The 16,091-nt window shown below is 42.6% G+C and overlaps 2 protein-coding genes across 2 annotated transcripts; both read left to right on the forward strand.

Moving 5' to 3' along the window:
* Positions 1-6,376: 6,376 nt before the first annotated feature.
* LOC115391724 (apoptosis-enhancing nuclease-like) lies at positions 6,377-9,250 on the forward strand. The gene is made up of 4 exons (XM_030096058.1): positions 6,377-6,446; positions 7,043-7,721; positions 7,846-8,046; positions 8,505-9,250. The coding sequence occupies exons 2-4, from the start codon at positions 7,077-7,079 to the stop codon at positions 8,703-8,705; spliced, it is 1,047 nt and encodes a 348-aa protein (XP_029951918.1). The 5' UTR covers positions 6,377-6,446; positions 7,043-7,076; the 3' UTR covers positions 8,706-9,250.
* A 3,821-nt stretch (positions 9,251-13,071) lies between these two features.
* Positions 13,072-15,768, forward strand: LOC115391726 (retinaldehyde-binding protein 1-like). The gene is made up of 7 exons (XM_030096059.1): positions 13,072-13,116; positions 14,362-14,490; positions 14,593-14,797; positions 14,892-15,070; positions 15,153-15,311; positions 15,392-15,502; positions 15,586-15,768. The coding sequence occupies exons 1-7, from the start codon at positions 13,105-13,107 to the stop codon at positions 15,712-15,714; spliced, it is 924 nt and encodes a 307-aa protein (XP_029951919.1). The 5' UTR covers positions 13,072-13,104; the 3' UTR covers positions 15,715-15,768.
* Positions 15,769-16,091: the final 323 nt, after the last annotated feature.

Consider the following 16,091-nt stretch of genomic DNA (forward strand, 5'->3'; position numbering starts at 1 on the left):
CATTCCTGTGTAAACGCCGCAGTGTGACGAAAAGGCCAGTAACGTAATAATGGACAACACCATAATAGTGTAGCCAATAATACTAAAATTTGACCCTTTTTCAATGTAATGAGACTATTTATGTAAAAAGTTGCCAGAGATTTGATCATAATAAATTATCTAAAGTAATAAGATGTTATATAAATGAAGGAGCGTTGCAAAAAAAAAAGTTACATTTTGAAATTGTCTCAAATGCATGAGGCAGATATACAACAGTATTTTTCTTAAAACTTATTTGCAGGATTTAGTAATTTGATACTCAAAATTACCCATAGTGGACTGGATAGTTGTCAAATCCATAAAGAGCTCTGCAACGCGCAGTCGTGGTTATGAAAAAAAAAATGTTACTGGCTTCATTACATTCAGAGTGACATTACTGGTCGTTACAAGATTAACCACAAAAATTAAGATGCAAACCAAAAGGATGAGTCGGTTGATATAAAATGTTGTGAAAATAGTATTCCACATTTTGTAGAAGAGAATCAGATGAAGCTGTTCAGCAGCTCTCTTGGTGCTTCCTCTGTTGCACATTTTTCACTGGAAAAAAAAACTGATCTGGCATTGCAGGCTCATGAATTTAATTCCAACTTTATTGGTTGTATTTCTGCAATAATTTAGGATGACGCCAGTTGCTGGGTTTGTAAACCCTGCTTGTTTTCCCTGCATGGTGATGCAACATGATCTACTGGAGGGAGAGTCTCTATTGTACAGTGGTTTTCAAATTAATTTCAAACGAACATCAAATTGTTTGAGTATCATTATCAATTTTAATCTTTAGATTTTTACAGAGCTGCACAGCTGCGCTCATTAGTCTGCAGGTTTGATCCGAACATTGAAGCAAAATGGAAAGATTTGGATTGGAGTACTGTCCCATTAAACATTTGGTATAAAAAATGTAAAGATCAAACATTTGAAGAATCAACAAAAATACTACGCTGGATTGCTTATGATTCTGATTTTGAAGCAGCTAAATTGGAGAGCAGATTCAAGCAATGGATCAGCAGAGGGATCACGTCTCACTCTACCATTTCCAACAAGAGGGATCTGAAGACTTTTCAACAACTGATACAAAATTATAACTTGGAGAAGCAAGACTTCTACAGATATCTACAGTTAAGATCTTACTTTGACAAACATCAAAAATACTGAGGAAAGAGGAAAATGCCTGATTAATATTTTTGTTGATGTTATTAATGGTAAAACTGCCAGAACAAAAAAAAAAAAAAAGATTTCTAGAATCTACTCATCCTTGCAGCAAGAAAGAGGGCGCTCTACAATGTACGTTAAAACCAGATGGGAGAAAGAGGCAAATGTAAAGTTAACGGAAGAGGAATAGTTAAATATATGTAAAACACAGTCCACTAAATTCACATTCCACTAGAAAGGGGAGAGATATTTATTGCAAATTTTATTGGCTGGTAGTAAAAAAGCAGTCACCAGAAAATGGCTGAATAAGGAATCTCCAACAATCACCGAATGGAAAAAAAATAATTCAGGACATACACAGTATGGAACAAATGACATTTTCTTTAAGATACGCCACCAAAAAGGGAGAAAAATGTTGGAAAAACTGGATGTCATATTACAACCGGGAGTGATGTTGATGAGCCTCCTTTGGTTTACCTCACCTGTGTTTATAAAGACTCATTCTTTCTTCTTTATTTTTTCTTTTAATGTATTTTGATTAGTTTATCTGTTATGCGTTCTCTGGACTAAAGTGGTCATTAAGGACTTAAAAGAAATGACCTGAAAGCAATATGGTTTTGTAATGCTCTGATCCCGATGTAACCCTCTTCATTTGCCATTTATATATTGTTCAGTTCCTCTGTAAGCTGAATTTTAAATGTCGCTAAACTCCCTGACTGTTACGATGACCCCGTCTGTCTGTTAATTCTTCAATTTCTGTTGTTGTCTGTTGTAAAAGCAAAAATGTAAAAATAAAGTTTTTTAAAAAATCAGGCATTGTCTAATATTTGTGGGGGAAACCAGAGTTCCTGGAGAACTCTCTTTCTCTTTCTTTGTCTTTCTCTTTGTCTTTTTCTCTCGCCGCCCCTCCCCTGCAGCCCCCCAGGGGAGGTGCGCCTCACACTTTGAAAACCTTCTGAGCATTGTCCTTCTTCTAGTCCATGAAGAGTAAACCCCCCCCCCCCCCCCCCCCCCCCCCCAATCCCCCGCCCAAGGCCTCATCTGGGGCCTCCTATATGTAACTTTTTTTCATTTTCTTGTAAAGTGTCTTATAAAGTTTGCTTTGCTTACAGGGTGATCATAGCTGCCAACCTGACTAGCATAAGATCAACCAATAAGAAAACCAATGAGCACTGCAAGAGATACTATCAGGCCCACTATCACGATTGCACTGGCCAAGCTTAAAAAGAAATGCTTGACTTTGTCTCCCTTTGGCTTCTTTTTAAGCCGGTCAATAAATGCCCTCACGTGTTTCTGAAGACAAGCAACAACTTCAGTTAAAAAGCCTGAATCTCTCGATTTAACCAGAGACTGCATCTGCTTTCCACTGTAAAGTTTTTGAAAGTCCTCCAGGACAGCTTTGAAGATGTCTTTATGATATTTGGTCTTCACAAAGCATGGCTCACACGTGAGGAGGCCCTTCATCGTGTCGTCGACCAGCTGTTTGACCAGGGAGATCCACTCGTCCTGGTCTCCTGTGTGGCTACAGCCGCACTTGGACAGGAATTCAATCACTGCCAACGCAACCGTCGCTTTCAGCTGGATGGCGTTCTCACTGGATGCATTTTCTGTTAGGTCAGCGTTTTGAGGAGGCGTCCCTACAGTTAGAATCACTTCTGTGGTCTCAGATGTCATTTTGTGAGCGGAATCCAAACTCGGTTTAAGAACAATGTAGGTCAAGTGGATTTCTCCAAAGTATTAACTATCCCAAAAAGTCACTAAGCTCGCAAACGCAACAAACACCGGATCCTAACTCTCTTCAGCGTTCTGTTCAGATCAGATCTCTCCGTCTGTTCTCTGTCTCACTGTTGTTTGAAATCACCAGCAGGTCACTTTCATCTTGTAGCTTGGAAGTGTTGTCATGGCAACCACTGTTCTGACGTCACATCAAAGGCAGGAAATGATACAGAAAGTAGGTCAAAGGTCACTTCAAGCTTTTCTTACTCCTAACACTAGGTGGCACTGTTTCTCTGCACCACACCTCCACACCACAGGGGGCGCTGTGCAGTGGCGCTGCCACATGAAGTTAAAAGGGTTTTTTTTCTTAATTTACAATAAACACACAGAAACTACTACACTCACTTTTAGATATCTTCTACAATGTACAGCACACCTCAGCCACATGTCTTTTTGGAGACGTTTAGACCCATTCCTCTCAACGTAAACTGGAACAGTGGGTTCTTAGCTTAAATACATGTTCTCAAACAGCATTCTGTCTTTTGAACCTTTTTTTGGATTTGTGAAAATGGAAACAGTGCAATGTAATGCCAACAGCAAGAAGACAGCCTGTCATTCCTCAGAGTCAACACTAAATTTCTTCAAATACACTCAGCACGCTGACATAACAAATATACACAAATATTGAAAATGATTTTCATTGGTTAAAATGGTCTGGCACCTTCAACGAAATATATCTCAAAAGTAAAATCACCATTCTACGGAAGAGCATTAGGGCCACCGGTGAGAAATTTATTTTTAGAAGGGGAAAAAAAATTTCATCATGAACTTCGAGAAAAAAGTCGAAATGTTGAGTATAAAGTCGTCATATAATGTCGAGAATAAAGTTGAAATAGGATTTCGAGAATAAAGTCGAAATGTCGAGAATAAAGTCAAAATGTTGAGAATAAAGTCGTCATATAATGTCGAGAATAAAGTTGAAATAGAATTTTGAGAATAAAGTCGAAATGTCAAGAATAAAGTTGAAATATAATGTCGAGAAAAAACTTGAAATAGGATGTCGAGAATAAAGTCGAACTGTGAAGTCATGCACCTGCGTGCCGGCAGCAGCCAGAGTTCTCCTGCCAGCTGACGTTTCATACTCCGAGGCCACGCCCCCTCACTGCAGGCTCCGCATTCTCTGGGTACATCACCGAAGGTGTAAGTTACATTGTTACACCGTGTAACAATGGCGTTTTTGTGGAAGAATTGATGAAGGATTTATTATTGAAGCTTGCATTTGATTAGCAGATGAAGAACAGAGGAGTCCAGTCTCCTGGTTCAATTCGCAACTTCACCTATCCTCATTCAGGTATTGGTGATCAATTAATATCTTGTCTGTGCATAAAATAAATAGAAATAAGCTATTTTTTTTCCTCAAAAGCTGTAAAGGTTTATTTTTTTATGGCTGGAAGCAAGGCAGGTTGTTCAATGGCAAACAGATCAGAGAGGTGCAGATTTGATAGCAAGAGCTTCATCTGTTTTTCTATTGTTCTTTTATTATATTTCACTTTTCCTCTATTAAGCCAGTGATATTTGTCCCCAAATGTTTTTAAAAGTTTTTTTCCAGTCTATAAAAAACATGTATTTTATTCTTACATTAATATAAAAATAATTTCTAATGTATTTCAGTTTCTACAAGACTTTTTGCTTCTGCTTTGACCATCAAATCTTCAGGAATTAAGACGCCTTGTATTTTATTGATCCGTCTGTAGCTCCAGTAGCACACTGAAGGAGAAGCTCTTTAACAGGCAAGGCACTGATAATTATTTTTATCATGATCTGTACATGCAAATGCACCACTGCCAGATACATCCACCAACTCCACCTGCTCTGCTGGTCTGGTTCGAGGAGGAACCAGCACCTCCAGGACCATGAGAGACTGTGGGACCCCGATCATCTCAGGCAGCCCGGGCACAAGAAATGACTTTCTTTAGATTTCCAGACTCCTCCAGGACTGGGCCCTGGCAGGAGGGAATTATAGGGGCTGTATTAATTCATTTTAAAATAAAGAATTCAATAAAAGTATTTTAAATACAGCAATCGATGTGAATTTCTGCCATGCCTTTTAAAGAACTTTTAATTAGAAATATATCTTTTTTTAAATTCTGGTTCATTATTTTTTGGAGAGATGTGAGGACGAAATTGCATTTTTTTTTTCGGGGATATGAAGTGTTTGCGGTATCTTGGCAATATATGATAAAGCCATTATGTTTGAAAACATCGTTATCAGAGTCATGAAATCCATCCTTTGAAAATGTGTTCACTTCAATCATTAACTAAAATCAGTTTAAAACAAGATCTGAGTCCAGAATAATTTTCAATGTTGGGTTGAACAGCAACATTAATGATACTTGAATTTGAAACACATCAAGTTGGTACAAACTATGCTACAGGGTCAGGGCCTGACCCTTTTACTCAACTTGCTTATGTTTTTTTCTTTTTTACTTTTGCTGGATTACATTTTTAGATGGGTAATTTTATTAGAGTCGAATTTCAGCAAAGCAAAGATACTTATTGTTCTTTTAGTTTTCTGTTGTTGCTTTTTTGCTGAAAAAGGAAGTGCATCACTAAAACTTCTAAGCAAAGCAGAGAAAAGAATATATGTTGTAAAGGCTGCTGGAAACAAAACAGTTGTTGAAGGAACTGCTGAGTTTTTTTGTCTGCAGGTGGGACGACTGCAGTGTCCTCTGATGCTGATTGCTGGTGAGAACGATAAGACCTGGGCGGCTCAGGAGTCAGCAAATGATGTAAGTTTGGTGATAAGACACCCTTCTTTGTGAACACCAACATGGAGGAAAGAACTGGTGAAAGTTTCCTGATCTGTTGTGCAAAACAAATGTTGGGAACTACCTTGTGAAGGGTAATGGGCCTGCAGTTCTCCCCTGAGTCCAGCTGCGTCGTCTTCCCTCCTGTTTCACCTGAACTCACCCCTTTGTGTCAGTTTTCCCATCATCCTTATTTGGCTCATCCCCTAATGCCAGATCATCTTTGGACCTGTGTGTTATGACAATCCTGTGTTCTTGCTTGTTTCTCATGTTGTCTTCGTGTTTGGTCTCTCCTTTTTGACGTAGCTTTTTGATTATCCTTGCAGGACACCTTTGATTTGGACTGTCGGTAAAGACAGTAGAACGCAGTGGTGTTTCAGCTGGGCCAGCACAGCAAAAAGTACCGCACACAGTGGTGTTCAAATTAAACCAAGTAGTTTTACATGACAGTCATACTGTTCTAAAGCAACATTATTCAGTTTAAAATTTGTTAGCCGCAAAAAATAGAGTAGAAACTGTACGTGAATCTGCTGGTTTCATATTTGATTTGAGAATATTGCAGTTGTGCATTTGGGGTGCAATACACCATTTGACCGATGGGTGGCGACATTCGATGTGCCGGACTTTTTATCTTGAGGCATCTCAAGAAGAAGAAAAGCGGCCAATCAGATGAGAGGATGCAGGAAACGTGTCAGGACTTGTTCCGACTGCTCCTCTATACACGTGCTGCTACAGCTGGTAAGATACATTCTTTCATTTTAATTATTTAGTTATTCCGGGTCTTAAATGTTGGGAACAAACTCGCAGTTTGAGGTTTACGTTGTGTGGTGTCCGGAAGTTAGCTTGATGTTAAATTATACGTGGTTTTCACCGGTTAGCTAAATGCTATATGGGTTGATGTAAATGTCTTCACTTGTACATGTTCATTAATGTAAAGGTTTATATACTAATTGCGTATTGTCAGGCCTCAAAACACTTATTTACTCAGATTTCCGATGAATAATATAGTATTTTAACCGTGTAAGATTTAGTTTCTTCTCTTATTTTAATGTCTTCTTATGTGAAACACTGTGAATTGCATTATATGTCTAAGTGGTACTTTAGTAGGTGCTTTGCCATCCAAGTTTTCTGTTCCTAACGTCAAAAACACTGTTTTTGACAATGTTGTATAACAGTCTCAGGGACCAGGTTTACATTGTAGAGGTGTAATGTGAAAAGTACAAGGTGTTAATAATCTGAAATATTCTCACAGATTTATATTTTGTACTGAAATTAGATAATACAGCCTTCACTTGCTGAGATTTGTGTTTTTTTGTCTGTTTTCTCTATATCAGAACATGACTTCAAAGACACCTCACCTGTTCAGTAATGTCAGACCCATCAAAAAGGTGTAAAGCCTCCTCACGGGGACTTCTGAGCAGCTACCGATACCTGAGGAAAAGAGCCATGCTGCTTTGCGCCGTACAGGCTGCAAGAGCCCGGAAGAAGCGGAAACAGATGTTCATGATCACCGACATCAAGTCTAGTAAAACAGAGAATGACCATGATCTGCCAGATACACAGGAGCAGATCAAAAAGAGAAAATTAAATGATGCAGACCAAGTTAACCAAACTATGAACTGTGCGAATAAGTCAAAGGATGAATGTAAACACAGTTTCCCTTTGGTGAAAACAGCTGACCACAGCAGTTTAACAGCGGCCCTAACAGACAGCTGGGAGGTGGACAGTGGATTTCACTCTGAAGCAAGTCCGCCGGCCAGCGGCCGCAGCTCCCCGTGCCTCAGCACGTGCCCGACCACGGTGGTGGCGTTGGATTGTGAGATGGTGGGCACGGGACCTGGCGGGCGCTGCAGCGAGCTGGCCCGCTGTAGCATCGTGGACTATCACGGCCACGTCCTGTTTGATCAGTATGTGAAGCCGCATCAGCCCGTCACAGACTTCAGGACTCGCTGGAGTGGCATCAAGAAGCACCATCTGCACAACGCTACGCCCTTCACAGAGGCCAGAGAGCAGGTGAGACGTGTCGTTGTAGTTTAATGAAAATATTGCCTCTTTTTAACTGAGTTCTGAACACAGAATGATTATGTTGTGGAGTAAAATTTGACACCTGTGTGGATTCTTCCTTTTCCTCTTTTAGATCCTCAAGATACTTGAAGGCAAAGTGGTCGTAGGTCACTCCATCTACCATGACTTTGAGGCGCTGGACATTCTCCATCCAGGTCACATGGTCCGGGACACCAGTACGGTGCGGCTGCTCGGCCGATTGGCCGGTTTCCCCCGGGGACGCTGCACCTCCCTCAAAGTGTTGACCCGAAAGCTGCTGAACAGAAACATCCAGGTGAGAATCAGGAAGACATTCAGAGATCTCTCACTGCTGCTGCGTTTGCTGGCACTACATTAGGGAAGCGTTTCCACTGCAAAAATAGAAACCTGTCAATGCTGCGTGAAACTTCTGTAATGTTAGTTTCAGCCCAGCTAAACTGAAATATGAACAAAAGCACCATACAGAGCACAGGTAGGTATAGAAGAACAGTGAAAGATATTGATAAACTGATATTTTCAGCTGTTTGAATGTGGCTGTTTCTCACAGCAAGAACAAAAAAAAGCAGCAAGAAAATTGATTGTTGACACAGTGACGGTTCTCTGAACCAATCAGTGTTCATAATGTGTCTACCTCACCTTTGAGGACCGGGTAACTATCATCTGTGCTGATACTGACCATGTTGATTCTACTTCCTGAATGTATTTGGCCGATGTGTCTCATGATAACTCGGTAATTTCTCCTTGGCTCCGCAGGTTGGGAGGAGCGGCCACTGCTCCGTCGAGGACGCCCGAGCTTCACTCGACCTCTACAAGCTGGTGGAGGGCGAATGGGAGCAGGAGCTGCAGAAGAGTCTGAGGGACGAAGACGACGATGCCGCTGCTCCGCTGGAGCCCTCCTCAGACCACTACATGCAGGACGAGTACTGGCCGAGCGACGTCGACGAAAGCCAGTGAGAGAGCAGCGTTGGTTTCATTCAGTGAGCTATACCTCAGAGAGCGGATGAGACGAAGCTGTGAGCGAAGAGCGACGTTCATCAAACCTCGACTCATAAAAGATGGACCGCGTCACTTCACAGACAAATGGAGTTCAGTGTTTGAATAGAACCACTTTATAACTTATTCATTGTAAAAACATAGAGTGTTGTTCCTGTCAGCATATTTTCTTGCTGACATTCAGGTGTTCACCTGCATCAGGTTCTTCCTTTCAGCCTTGATGTTTGAAGAGTTGATGTTTTTACAGTGATGGTGAAATATTTAATGTGGACAGTTTGCTGCACACTAACAGTATCCGCTCTTATTGGAGACAAAAACGAAACCAGAAATGCTGCTGATTCAAAGAATGGCGAGCTTTTAAAAAGTCTCACTATCCTAAGGACAGGTTATGAACACTTTAAGCTGCAGTTGCAACATGTTATTGGGTTAAAGTGGTGTGGAATGGTGTTGGATTTTGATGGTGCTTCATTGTAAGCTGCTCCTAAATGTTTTAATAAAAGAGGATCCTGGTGAATCAGTTTGCAGTTGTCATTTGTTCTTATGCAGTTTGTGCAGCAGTGGGTAGAAGAAAGACAGAAGATTAAATTGATAAAGTTAACATTGTTCCACTTGCTACACTCATGGCCAATTTTAATGACTCCTCACATTTTGTTTCATGTAGTTCTGTATAATAATACTGACTTCAATGACAGAAGTCAGTCTCTTCTGCACACAGTCATGTTTGCAGTTTGAAGGCAGCCATGCTTTTCCTCCTCTGATGCAAACGTAAATAACAGGCTAACGCCTCAGTGTATCACATTGCTTGCCACGTGCTGGTGGTGTCTGAAAATGTCAGAATGACAGAAACGGCTTATACATTTCTGCATTTTAACTACACTGCAACGTCATGTTGCCTTCATAACTTGAAATCACATTTTTTTCCTACTGTTTTAACCTCTTGAGCTCAGTAGACATGACTTTTTTGTGAATATCGGTGCGTTAAACAAGCGGATGAGTCTGTCCACTTTGAATTTTGGTTTCAAACAAAGACACCAGTTATGTAGTTGACACAAAAGCTTGAAGTTTGATTTAAATGTTTGCTGGAGTGGAAATTTTTGGAAGAAAAACTTTTTTTCTTCCAATGAATCTGCTATTTCCTTTTGCATTTAACTTTGTTCAAGATTTAAGGAGCCGACAGAGACGTGCTGGAGAGCAGCAGGGTGCAGGTGACCCCTGCTGTCTTCCACAAATACCATATCAACACGCGGAAACATCAGATCAAGAGACGAACACACGATGACGACCACCAGAGGGTTTCCCTGTGGCCTGGCTGTGTCATGATGTGTCATGATTCTCACAATCCCAGGTTGCATTATGTCTCTTTAACATCGCTGTTGTCTTGTCAGTGTTCTCTGACCGCAACATAAAGAAAATAAGAGTTTAAAGTTGGTGGCGTTATCTGGGCATGCAGTGCACTGAGCTGCAGGTGGAGCTGTACATTTTGTTTTAAAAGACTTAACTGTTTTGTCCATTTTTTTTTCCTCCCCCCCTCATTCCTCAGCGTCTTTGTTCTCCCACTCATACATTTACAGGCTGAACCTGCCGCGTTCAGATCAGGCAACAGGGAGAGAACACAACGCAGCATTGTTGATCAAATCCGTCTAATTTTGTTCCTCAAATCGCTTTATTGAGCAGATCAGGCCTGGTTGAGCAGATTACTGGTTTGCCGGCCTCTCCTTCGTCGTTGCATCAGGGGGAAAACGTGTAGTGGTGACGCTGGAGCTGCCGGGGAGAGGAGAGGGAAAATGTCCTACTTCCAAACACGAAAACGCACGAAAACACACTGCAGGCGCAACGAGTCTGAACTCCGTCAGCTGCAGCTCAAGAAGAAGATGGTGCAGATGTTGATGAAGACTTTGCACCATTACAACAATCATATTATTGTATTTTGGGTGAATTGTGTTTTCTCAGCGTTTCTGAGGCACAGATATAACGATGATATTGCAAAAAGAAACATTTTTTTTTCCACTGGTAAGTCTCACAAAATAGCTTAATATGTTCCACGTTTGTCAATAAGTGCTGGTTTGGGTGTTGGCCTTCTTGTGTGGAGATGATATTTGTTGAAAATATTTGTTGGATTACTTTTCCGTAATGGGTCCAATGAGGAATAATATATTTCAGGTATCTGGATCACTGTCTGGGAATTTCACGCAGCCAAATGACAAATTTGAAGCAAATAAAATAATCTTTATAAGGCACCTATGATCATATTTGAAAGTGGAACATTTCAGGGACCTCTCAGTGGAATTTCAATAGATTTATGAAGTCACAATAGTAAGAGAAAAGCTCATCATGTGCCAGTGACTGATGATAATATCGACGGGATGTTCAAAACCGATCAAAACTACACAGGAGTAGCTTCTATTGAGATACTTTCCAAAGTGGATTTCTGTAAGAAGCACTTCATAGAGTTCTCTGTCAATGTACATGTTGATAAATGTGTCTCCAGTGTGTATTGTCACTTCTTTGTGGGCGCTATGGTCGAATAAGGTGTTGCTTTTGAGCCACATGTGTTTTTCCAAACCAAAAGTCCAAAACAAATCTGTTTGTCTGCATTTATGAGAAGTTTACAGCAGATCTGCTGTGCTTTGTCATTTTTTACACTGAATCTAAAAAAATCCAAATTGAGCAGAAGTGAATCATTATTTTATCATATGTTCTGTCATCGCCATGTCTCTGCAAGAAATGAGGAGGTTACCAGGTGTGATGATGGATTCTGAACGTGTTGTGACCATAAAACACTGATTACAGGAAAGAACACGTCCTTGATGGGAAAATAGTTCACCCACACAAACAAGTGTTCCTCACCAAAGAACAAATACGGTGTTTGAACGCTGTGGGAGTTGAAGGGAACCGAAACAATCTTGCAGACTCAGTGAAATCACAAAAATATCAAATACAGAGCCTCTAATCAAGCAGTTTGCATCCACATTCAATTTCATTTGAGGATGGAGCTGTTTTCATGATCATGGGTCAAAGGTCACTGCAATTTTTTTGGGTCACTTTTTTGTCATTCCTCAGAAGTGTTCACTCCTCGCAGCCGTGGGTCAACACAGAAGACGTTAAATCTGGGAATGGCATGTATGTATCAGCTGGAAGATCTTCAAATTCGCCTGGGAGAAAGTGATTCCTGACGGCTGGCGGTTCAGTATGTAAACATGTGAAGCGGAGCATTGGGATCGGCCCCTCCTCTCACCTGAGTGTGTTCACGTTGCAGAAACCAGCGCCGTCACAATGGTCACTTTTCACTCCATTCAAGTCTCGATGGAATGTGAGTCAAATCCCTCCACCCCCCCTTAAATCACCTCTTACCTAAAGTGTGCACTAAACATTACATCATGCACAGGCGTCGCCCCCAACCCACCCCCACCCCGCTGCCGCCGTTCATCATGGGAGTAACCTCCACCACTGAACTCCCCCTTTTTTTTTTTTTTTTTTTTTTACTCCACCCCTGCAACTTTTTATGCTGATTGAAAGAAATCTGCTGGGTGTAATCTGGTGTGACGCCACTAATCCCGGCGCTACAAATCAGAGGTCCCGTCCGCCCGGCTCCTCACAGACCGCCGCGACTCCCCGCCAGCCACTCCACATCTGCTCTCAGGTAGGACTCGGCCTCCCCCTCGTCCTCGTCCTCCTCTGTGGGCTTTGTTTTTGTTCATTTTACTCTGACGCTCATCTTTAAGCGTTTCAAACTGTTTCTGTAAATATGAACCAATGAGCTGCTTGTTTATTCATTGAGAAAAGAAATCGTTGCTCAGGCGGTGCATCATGGGAAAGATGGGGACAGAAACACTCTCACAGCTCCTGTTGCTGTTATACAGAAAAACTTCTTCATCCCGTAACAGCGCCTCTTAGCGGAGTCTCATAATCTATAATAATGTCAGTGAAGCTGTCAGATTAGGACAATAATTTGTATTTTATTCACCGCTAAACTTTAAAAAAAACAACCTCTGTTCAGACCCTTCTCATTTAGTTCTACATCAGTGTTCATGTTTACACCTTTGTACATATTCAGTCTAAATCTTCCTCTTCCGGGGAGCGGAGTCGCTGATCGCTGCTGGGAGCTTTAGAGATGCTGATTACGAAACAGAAAGGCTCTCCTCCTTAAATCCCAATAAATCAACCAGGAGTGGACAAGAGCTAAATATAGAAAATTGAAGGTGCCCTGATGGAGCAGAGAGGATGGGATGAAGAGGATTATTTTGGATTGCACGGTACACTTTTTTTTTGTTGTTGTTGTTGATGGGATTTATGTAGAATAACAAAAATCCTTCTTGTTTCCTCCCAGTGCTGCACGAAGTTCTTCCGGAAAGCAGAAGACATGGCTGTGGTTGTAAGTATTCTCACTTCAGACTGTCTCAGCAGAACTGATCGTCCAGTCAGTCCTCTCCACCCTCACAGAGTCGCCTCCGTTACGACAAACATCTCTTCATCTTCTCCTCGCTCGCATTCAGTCGCGGCTCAACTTTTCCCAAGACCAAAGCCTATTGTTGCTGGAGCCATCAACAGCTACAGTCGCTTTAGCTGCTAATCTCTGATCCCCGCCTCAGGTCCGCTCGCAGGCCTTACTGTGTATTTACAGGCTTTGTTAGACTCATGTGAGGGAGATTAACCAAACACTGGGTCCTATTGATCACGGCCCTGCAGCCTGCCTCACGTGGATTAGATTTTATTGTGCGGACAGATCTTTAAACTCATGCAGCTCGAGTGAGTCTTGTGGAAGGACTACACACTGCTTCGTTTAGCTTTAAGGCTTTTCTAATTAAATTATTTGGAGTCAATTGCACAAGTTTCCAGCTGCTTTTCAATGTCCCTTGGACAGCTGTTGAGGGGTTTTGACTTCTGCTTTACAGGAAAAAACATATTGCAACAAATTAACCTCAAAGGAATTGTTGTCATTCAGGTGTAGCACAACACAAAGTTAAAGAACAAACAGCCTGAAATGAACATGATTACTCATGGAATTTCATGTGGAGAAGTTGGATAGGAGTGTGTGTGTGCATGCGTGTGTGTGTGTCCAGCAGCTGTATCCCCGCTTTAATTTGGTCCCAATTAATTTGAAGAATTTCACTGCTCATTTAATAAAACATCCATGCTTTGCATCAAAACAAAGTTTTTAGCTTCTTCGGGTAATTAATAAAGAATCTGTTTTACTAATATTAAAATTCAGCAGATTTTCAGTTATAATAATGTGATGCTTTGTTAAATCATCTTCTATTTCTTTGCATAGCTTCAGCTGCCACAATCACAAGTAGGAATTGAGTTCGTACAATTTCTCTTCTGTGTTGATGGCACCACTGAATTATTCAAAAGACATGTTTATCAGTCTTTTGTCTCAACTTCCAGCCTAGTTTATCATAAAAGTGTGAAAGAATACAGTCTACCTGAGTTTCTGAGCTATATAATAGTATAATGTAGAACAGCTTTCCAGTGATATTCTAGTCACACTGAGAATAAGTTTCCCTGTAAGCATATTGATCATATTCACTGAGAACACTCAAACGCCGCAGGGTGTGTCTTCTTGTGTTTCAATCTGCCTTGTCGTTCCCCCCCCCCCCCCCCCCCCCCCCCCCCCCAGAGTGGAACCTACCGCATGGTGTCGGAGGAGGAGCAGGCTCTCAGGGCCAAGCTGGAGCGACTCACTGTCAAGGACCACGGGCCGGTGTTTGGACCGTGCGCCAACCTGCCGGACCACACCAGGCAGAAGGTGGCAGCCCCGGCTCCCACTGCAACACATCCGTCTAAGATCGGAGTTTAAATGCTCTGAAACCATCAAGAGATGTGAAATACGGTGCATGTGCCTCTGCAGGCCAAGGACGAGCTGAACGAGACGGACGAGAAGCGAGTGTCTGCGGTGAAGGAGCTGCGGGCGATGATCAAGGAGAAGGCGGACGGAGGCGACGACCTGGCCAAGGGGGTGCAGGACACCTTCGGAGAGAAGCCAGACAGTCTGCTGGTCCGATTCATCCGCGCGAGGAAATACGACGTCCCCAGGGCCTTCGACCTCATGAAGGGTCCGTCGACCCGTCCGTCTGAGCAGGATGAGACTGCCTCTGATGAAGAACAGTTTGTGCAGAGGTTGACAGCAGCTTCCTCGTTTGTGTCCAGGGTATGTGCGCTTCAGGAAGGACTACCCCGAGCTGTTTGAGAACTTGACCCCGGAGGCCGTGCGCAGCACCATCGAGGCCGGATACCCCGGCATCCTGCAGAGCAGGGACAAGTATGGCCGCGTGGTTCTGCTCTTCAACATCGAGAACTGGGACTACGAGGAGATCACCTTTGATGAGGTGTCGTATATCATGAAGTCAGTATAAGAGGGGGCCTCGATGACGCTGAGTATAATGTGTGTGTGTGTGTGTGTGTGCTCAGATCCTGCGTGCCTACTGCGTGATCCTGGAGAAGCTGCTGGAGAACGAGGAGACTCAGATCAACGGGTTCTGCATCATCGAGAACTTCAAGGGCTTCACCATGCAGCAGGCGTCGGGAATCAAACCCACCGAGCTCAAGAAGATGGTGGACATGCTGCAGGTGGGTCAACGTCGCTGGAATATCTTCATCAACTGTGAAACGCACCGAGCGCTGAGCCCGGTTCCTCCCTGTCCCTCCAGGACTCCTTCCCCGCTCGTTTCAAAGCCGTGCACTTCATCCACCAGCCCTGGTACTTCACCACCACCTACAACGTGGTCAAGCCACTCATGAAGAGCAAGCTGCTGGAGCGGGTGCGTCACATGACTGCCTAAATAACCGAAGATGAGGGAAACGTTGTGAAATGTCTCTAACCAGCCGCTGTTCCCTGCTTTAGGTGTTTGTTCACGGAGACGAGCTGGAGAACTATTACAAGGAGTTTGACGCCGACATCCTTCCCTCCGAGTTCGATGGAAAAGGCTCCAAGTACGACGGCAAGGCGATGGCGGCCAAGCTGTTCGACTGAACATCTTCCCTCCCTTCGCCAATAACATCGAGAGCCATTCCGTAACAAACACCACAAACCCTATGCCTGTGGAGAGTCAAATCTAGCTGTGCGGATGTAGGAGATGGTTTAGAGTAGCCCGGATGTAAACAGCCAAATAGCACCTCAGGATTTCCCATTTTCAAGAGGCAGATTTCCATTTTATTTATCCTGAACTACTTAAGCTGCATTTAACTGACACGCTGGCAGATTCGGCTGTGAAAATTTCCTTCATTTTCACCTTTTACAACAGCGCAAGATGAAAAACAACCTGCTGAGTTTTAAAACGTTGACATGTGCTCAGAAGAACAGTCGTCAATCGCGGTGATTGAAGCAGATGATAATCTGCCCTTGAATTA

Source organism: Salarias fasciatus, chromosome 7 (assembly GCF_902148845.1).
Source record: "Salarias fasciatus chromosome 7, fSalaFa1.1, whole genome shotgun sequence".
Classification (NCBI taxonomy): domain Eukaryota; kingdom Metazoa; phylum Chordata; class Actinopteri; order Blenniiformes; family Blenniidae; genus Salarias; species Salarias fasciatus.

Excerpts from the sequence above, each read along its gene's own strand:
- LOC115391726 (XM_030096059.1), top strand. Across the intron at positions 14,491-14,592 it reads CGGACCACACCAGGCAGAAG|GCCAAGGACGAGCTGAACGA; the intron begins GTGGCAGCCCCG and ends GTGCCTCTGCAG. Across the intron at positions 15,312-15,391 it reads AGATGGTGGACATGCTGCAG|GACTCCTTCCCCGCTCGTTT; the intron begins GTGGGTCAACGT and ends CTGTCCCTCCAG.
- LOC115391724 (XM_030096058.1), top strand. The coding sequence starts at position 7,077 with ATGTCAGACCCATCAAAAAGGTGTAAAGCCTCCTCACGGGGACTTCTG. Across the intron at positions 7,722-7,845 it reads TCACAGAGGCCAGAGAGCAG|ATCCTCAAGATACTTGAAGG; the intron begins GTGAGACGTGTC and ends TTCCTCTTTTAG. Across the intron at positions 8,047-8,504 it reads TGCTGAACAGAAACATCCAG|GTTGGGAGGAGCGGCCACTG; the intron begins GTGAGAATCAGG and ends TTGGCTCCGCAG.